The following is a 7,034-nucleotide window of genomic DNA, read 5'->3' on the forward strand; positions in this document are numbered from 1 at the left end:
CACAAGCCACCCTCGGACAAGAGCAAGCAGCGTGGAGCCAGTCAAGTTGACATTTAACAACTAGCTAGCCCAATAACAACTTGCCAGGATACTCACATCGATCAGATCCGATAGGCTATTTGCAAAGTAAACAATTGCGACTATTATGCATTATCTGTAAATCCTTTAGTCCGTGCAATTTTGAGCGCCAGCTCATTGCACAGGATATTGTATCAGCCAATGGTACCGACCACTCACTTATCATATCAACAATAATTGTCCGTTTTAAACTACAAACATGCTTACTTCATACATATCTTAATCTAGAAATGCAAAGGAATGCAGCTCATGGTAGTCCTGTAGCTAGCCTGTAGGGGATCCGAAGTTCCAAAAAAGGGCTTTTGAGCCTCTTCTCTATGAAATAGAGAGAGGCAACATCTCCATTAATCTGTTCCTGTCGTCTTGCCCTCCCACTTGCTCTTCTCCGAAATCATGTTCACATGTTGCCTTCCACTTGCTCTTCTTCTCCAAAAATCATGTTCACATAATGGACCTCCACTTGCTTCTTCTCCCAAATCATGTGCACGAGTTGACCGCGACATCGACGACAGCATTGAATTACACAGTCCCTCGGTATGCTGCTGCCTCGTTGATCACATATCCTACATGGCTCGATCTTAAACACGTCTTTTCCTGCTCATGAAAAAATAAAGGGTGGATCAATAAGTGAGTTTATTCTTCGGTATCTGTCACTAAATAACAACAGCATAAGGCATGGTAAAGCAGGTAAGATAAGTGATGTCGGGTCAAGCTAATCAAATGCATGCTGTCATAGCACGGATGACTGCTAATAACTAGTAAGGATACACACCAATCCATGCATACGAAGTCAACTTACCAATAACACGATAGCAGGCGGGTGGCCCCGGTGAAAATGTCATCGTGTGAACATAGAAAATGTTGTGACCCATATGCAGTAGCAGCCAATCCTTGAACCATTTCTTTTATTTTCCTGAGTATGACCAGAAAGGATCAAACAAAAGGGAGGCATGAGCTGTCTGTTCCCTTCTTCTCCTTCTCTCTGTTCACCAGCCCCCCATAGGTTCCCTTCCTAGCTTTCTGTGGAAGCCATGCAGCCACAGCATTTCTCAAACAGGAGCGGATCACCCATACCTTTTCTCGGCTTGGCACTCGTGCTGCTAATCTCCTTGGCATGTCCAGCCAGCTCCTGCACGGAGCAGGAGAAGAGCTCCCTTCTCCAGCTCCTTGCGGGTCTCTCGCGGGACGGCGGCCTCAAGGCGTTGTGGCGGAGCGACACGGACTGCTGCACGTGGGAAGGGATCACCTGCAGCGGTCCCAGTAGGACGGTCACCGATGTTTCGCTGGCTTCTAGAGGTCTCGAGGGGTACATCTCTCCGTTCCTTGGAAACCTCACAGGCCTGTTGCGCCTCAACCTGTCGCGCAACTCGCTGTCCGGTGGCCTGCCGTCGGAATTGGTGTCATCAAGCAGCATCATTATCCTTGACGTCAGCTTCAACCGCCTGACAGGAGGCCTGAGTGAGCTGCCATCTTCAACCCCTGCCCGGCCTCTGCAGGTACTGAACATCTCGAGCAACTTGTTTACAGGAAGGTTTCCAACTACGACATGGGAGGTGATGAAGAGCCTGGTCGTGCTCAATGCCAGCACCAACAGTTTTACTGGGCAGATACCAACTACACCTTGTGTTAGTGCACCATCTTTTGCTGTGCTTGAACTCAGTTTTAACGAATTCAGTGGAAACATCCCACTGGGGGTCAGTAATTGCTCCGTGCTGAAATTTCTCAGCGCTGGCTACAACAACCTCAGTGGGACACTTCCAGATGAACTCTTCAAGGTTACTTGGCTAGAGCACCTCTCATTACCTAGCAACCGGTTAGAAGGAGTGATCAATGGCATCATCAAGCTCACAAATCTGGTCATCCTTGATATTGGGAAGAATGAACTCAGCGGCAACATTCCAGATTCTATAGGTGAGCTGAAGAGATTGGAGGAGCTCCATTTGGACAGCAATAAGATGTCAGGGGAGCTGCCATCCGCTCTGAGCAACTGCACAAATCTCGTGATAATTGACCTTAAGAGCAATAACTTCAGTGGAGAACTTACCAAGGTCAACTTCTCAAGCCTGCCCAATCTAAAGAATTTAGATCTTGTGTACAATAACTTCACTGGCAGTATTCCAGAAAGCATATACTCCTGCAGCAAGCTGACTGCACTACGGCTATCTTACAATCAGTTCGATGGTCGATTGTCTGAAAAAATAGGCAATCTGGAGTCCCTCTCATTCCTATCACTTGTTAAAAACTCTCTTACGAATACTACAAGAACACTTCAGATCCTTAGGGGTTGCAGGAACCTCACCACCCTTCTTCTTGGGTTCAACTTTCTGCATGAGACCATGCCAGAGGACGACGACATTGGTGGGTTTGAGAACCTTCAGGTCTTTGCAATGAATGATTGTTCATTGTCTGGAGAAATACCCCATTGGTTATCAAAGCTCACAAATTTGGGGATGATATTTTTACACAACAATCAACTAACCGGAACAATACCTGACTGGATCAGCAGCCTAAACTTCCTCTTTTATCTGGATGTATCAAACAACAGCCTTACAGGGGAAATTCCAACCGCCTTAATGGAGATGCAAATGCTAGAATCAGATAAGACTGCACCAAAGGTCTTTGAGCTGCCTGTTTATTTTAAGAGTCCATTTATCCAATACCTCATGCCCAGTGCTTTCCCTAAAGTACTGAATCTAGGAAACAACAGCTTCACTGGTCAGATTCCTGAGAAGATTGGTCAGTTGAAAGCACTCATTTCTCTCAACTTGAGCTCCAACAGATTATCTGGAGAGATCCCGGAACCGATTGGCAACCTCACGAACCTGCAGGTGCTTGACTTGTCCGGTAATCATCTCAGTGGTGCAATTCCAGCTGCACTGAACAACTTGCACTTTCTTTCCAAATTCAACATTTCCAATAATGACCTAGAAGGACCTATTCCAACTGTAGGCCAGCTTAGCACATTTCCTAGTTCTAGCTTTGATGGCAACCCAAAACTGTGTGGTCCAATGCTTGTTAACTATTGTGGTTCAGCTAAAACACCTCTGATAACCCAGAAACGACGGAAAAAGAAGGTTGTCTTTGCACTTGCATTTGGTGTATTTTTTGGAGGGGTGGCCATCCTATTCTTGTTAGCTCGTCTCCTTGTCTTGTTCAGGGGCACAAGTTTCATGAACAAAAAAAGGAGCAGCAACAATGATGACATAGAAGACAAATCTTCAGACTTCAACTCAGAATACTCCTTGGTGATGGTTCCACAAGGTAAGGGAGAAGAAAACAAACTCAAACTGACTGATCTCCTGAAGGCTACAAAGAACTTTGACAAGGATCATATCATTGGCTCTGGAGGTTATGGCCTAGTTTACAAGGCTGAGCTATCTGATGGCTCAAAGGTTGCCATAAAAAAGCTCAATAGTGAAATGTGTCTGATGGAAAGGGAGTTCAGTGCAGAGGTTGAAGCACTTTCCATGGCACATCATGACAATCTTGTACCATTCTGGGGTTACTGCATACAGGGACATTCAAGACTCCTGATATACTCCTACATGGAGAATGGCAGCCTGGACGACTGGCTTCACAACAGGGACTATGATGCCAGCTCATTTCTCGATTGGCCGATGCGGCTGAAGATTGCCCAAGGAGCAAGCCAGGGTATATCCTACATCCACGATGTATGCAAGCCTCACATTGTTCACCGTGACATTAAGTCCAGCAACATCTTACTAGACAAAGAATTCAAAGCTTACGTTGCGGACTTTGGGCTATCCAGATTGATCTTTCCCAACAATACTCATGTCTCGACTGAGTTGGTTGGTACTCTCGGTTACATCCCCCCTGAGTACGGGCAAGGATGGGTGGCTACACTGAGAGGTGACATGTACAGTTTTGGAGTGGTTCTGCTTGAACTGCTAACAGGGAGGCGGCCTGTTCAGATGTGTCCGAAGTCAAAAGAGCTTGTCCAGTGGGTACAGGAGATGAGATCCAAAGGGAATCAGATTGAAGTCCTGGATCCAACACTGAGAGGTACAGGATATGAAGAGCAGATGCTGGAGGTGCTCGAAGCTGCTTGCCGGTGTGTCGACCGTAATCCTGGTATGAGGCCAACTATACAGGAGGTAGTATCTTTCCTGAATAGCGTAGATGCTAACCTTCAGAAGCAAAATTCAGTCAGCACACAATGTAATTAGCAAGTTACACTGCAGTACATAGAGTAGATGTATTGTTTTTTTGCAAAGAGCTACTAGTTCTGTTCTCACTGGCCTCATTAGTTCGTTTGTATAGATTGTAACATGCCGCTCCTGCGCAACTCTTGTAATTCATCTCTGTTTTTCCTTTCTTTTTTCAAAAGACAAATTATGCATGACATGACTCATGAGTAATAATTATGAGCAGTCGGTTGATTCATTGGTATCCAGCCTTCTCCTTCTAAATTACGCATTAAAAGATCAGCAGCAAATTGAAACTATTTCATCCCTTGCTGCTAGGAGACAACTGTAGGGGCACAATGGCATAAACAGAGGTGCCCCACCACACACATTTCCCATACTGAGACCAAAGCTGTGTGGTCATATGCTTGTAAACCAGTGTGGTTCAGCTGAAACACCTCTGATAACCCAGAATCGACGGAAAAAGAAGGGTGTCTTTGCACTTGCATTTGGTGTATTTTTTGGAGGGGTGGCCATCCTTTTCCTGCTAGCTCGTCTCCTTGTCTTGTTCAGGGGTAGAAGTTTCATGACCAAAAAGAGGAGCAACAACAACGATGACATAGAAGACACATCCTCAGACTTCAACTCAGAATACTCCTTGGTGATGGTTCCACAAGGCAAGGGAGAAGAAAACAAACTCAAACTGACTGATCTCCTGAAGGCTACAAAGAACTTTGACAAGGATCATATCATTGGCTCTGGAGGTTATGGCCTAGTTTACAAGGCTGAGCTATCTGATGGCTCAAAGGTTGCCATAAAAAAGCTCAATAGTGAAATGTGTCTGATGGAAAGGGAGTTCAGTGCAGAGGTTGAAGCACTTTCCATGGCACATCATGACAATCTTGTACCATTCTGGGGTTACTGCATACAGGGACATTCAAGACTCCTGATATACTCCTACATGGAGAATGGCAGCCTGGACGACTGGCTTCACAACAGGGACTATGATGCCAGCTCATTTCTCGATTGGCCGATGCGGCTGAAGATTGCCCAAGGAGCAAGCCAGGGTATATCCTACATCCACGATGTATGCAAGCCTCACATTGTTCACCGTGACATTAAGTCCAGCAACATCTTACTAGACAAAGAATTCAAAGCTTACGTTGCAGACTTTGGGCTATCCAGATTGATCTTTCCTAACAATACTCATGTCTCGACTGAGTTAGTTGGTACTCTCGGTTACATCCCACCTGAGTATGGGCAAGGATGGGTGGCTACACTGAGAGGTGACATGTACAGTTTTGGAGTGGTTCTGCTTGAACTGCTAACGGGGAGGCGGCCTGTTCAGATGTGTCCCAAGTCAAAAGAGCTTGTCCAGTGGGTACAGGAGATGAGATCCAACGGGAAGCAGATTGAAGTCCTGGATCCAACACTGAGAGGTACAGGATATGAAGAGCAGATGCTGCAGGTGCTTGAAGCTGCTTGCCGGTGTGTCGACCGTAATCCTGGCATGAGGCCAACTATACAGGAGGTAGTATCTTTCCTGAATAGCGTAGATGCTAACCTTCAGAAGCAAAATTCAGTCAGCACACAATGTAATTAGCAAGTTATAGTGCAGTACACAGAGTAGATGTATAGTTTATTTTTGCAAAGAGCTACCAGTTATGTTCTCACTGGCCTCATTAGTTCTTCTGTACAGATTGTGACAACTCTTGTAATTCATCTCTGTTTTTCCTTTCTTTCCTCAAAAGACAAATTATGCATGACATGACTCATGAGTAATAATTATGAGCAGTCGGTCGATTCATTGGTATCCAGACTTCTCCTTCTAAATTATGCATTAAAATATCAGCAGAAAATTGAAACTATATCATCCCTTGCTCCTAGGAGACAACTGTAGGGGCACAATGGCATAAACAGAGGTGCCCACTCAGCACAGACTCAGCAAAAATAGAGTGATCATAAAAAGAAGACAGTATAATGATAGGATGATCCAAACAGTGAAGTGAGCAAACCAATGCTTCTTACAAACATCATCCCAGAATAAAATGAAAAAAACAATTGCAGAGAGAATAGTTAGAAAACAGCAACCGACTAACAGGTCTCTCTGCGGCGATCTCTTGTGCTTGAAGTTGCAACGTCAGATTGAGATTATGCTAAACCACAGCAGGTTCCGGCATGTGCAACCCCGGCACACGCATTTCCCATACTGAGACCATGACCTAATAATTATTCCTGAATTCTGAATGCCGCCACGAGAGCCTCGCTCCAGGCAACGAATCCTCGAGCAATCCAAACCTACGGTGCTTCGCTCACTAGAGGCGGCACTATCACCGGATAAAACCTCTCGCGCAGCGGTTGCGGCAGGCCGGCGGCGCCGGAACAACTCCCGCGACCCACGCCGGGAAACGAGCGAACCAAAATGTACCTATGATTCGCGGAGTAAGAATAACGACAGGGAGGTCAGGTGCGGTGATCACCTGGCAGTATCGTTCGAGTCCGGCGCGCGGCCGCGAGGTGACGGCGCGGCGCCGCCGTTCGCCGCCGGTGCGAGTGTTCCAGAGGCGGGCGGAAGTGAGCAGAAGGGGAAATGAAGAAGCGCACGACGATGACACATCGGTCCCACATGTCAGCACGCGTCCTTGGGCCATGAGCCGTGGGCCGTGGGCCGTTGGCCGTGCGAGACATTGGAGGCCCACGAGAGAAGAGGAGCGTCAGTGCGTCACTTGCTGAGCATTGCTTGGAGCAGTTGCTACACGCACCCGAGCAAGAGCTCTCCGGAAGAAACCAGCAAAAACCCCAACCGGAGGC

At 46.6% G+C, this 7,034-nt stretch overlaps 1 protein-coding gene across 1 annotated transcript; it reads left to right on the plus strand.

Moving 5' to 3' along the window:
* The first annotated feature begins 992 nt into the window (after window positions 1-992).
* LOC124691702 (tyrosine-sulfated glycopeptide receptor 1-like) lies at window positions 993-5,955 on the plus strand. The gene is made up of 2 exons (XM_047224976.1): window positions 993-3,530; window positions 5,155-5,955. The coding sequence occupies exons 1-2, from the start codon at window positions 1,110-1,112 to the stop codon at window positions 5,824-5,826; spliced, it is 3,093 nt and encodes a 1,030-aa protein (XP_047080932.1). The 5' UTR covers window positions 993-1,109; the 3' UTR covers window positions 5,827-5,955.
* The last annotated feature ends 1,079 nt before the right edge of the window (window positions 5,956-7,034 follow it).

This window comes from Lolium rigidum, chromosome 2 (assembly GCF_022539505.1).
Source record: "Lolium rigidum isolate FL_2022 chromosome 2, APGP_CSIRO_Lrig_0.1, whole genome shotgun sequence".
In the NCBI taxonomy this organism is placed as follows: domain Eukaryota; kingdom Viridiplantae; phylum Streptophyta; class Magnoliopsida; order Poales; family Poaceae; genus Lolium; species Lolium rigidum.

What these genes read in the sequence shown, in the direction of transcription:
- LOC124691702 (XM_047224976.1), top strand. Translation starts at nt 1,110, where the DNA reads ATGCAGCCACAGCATTTCTCAAACAGGAGCGGATCACCCATACCTTTT. An exon ending in AAAGGGAGTTCAGTGCAGAG is followed by an intron (nt 3,531 to 5,154) that starts GTTGAAGCACTT and finishes TACTGCATACAG; the next exon opens with GGACATTCAAGACTCCTGAT.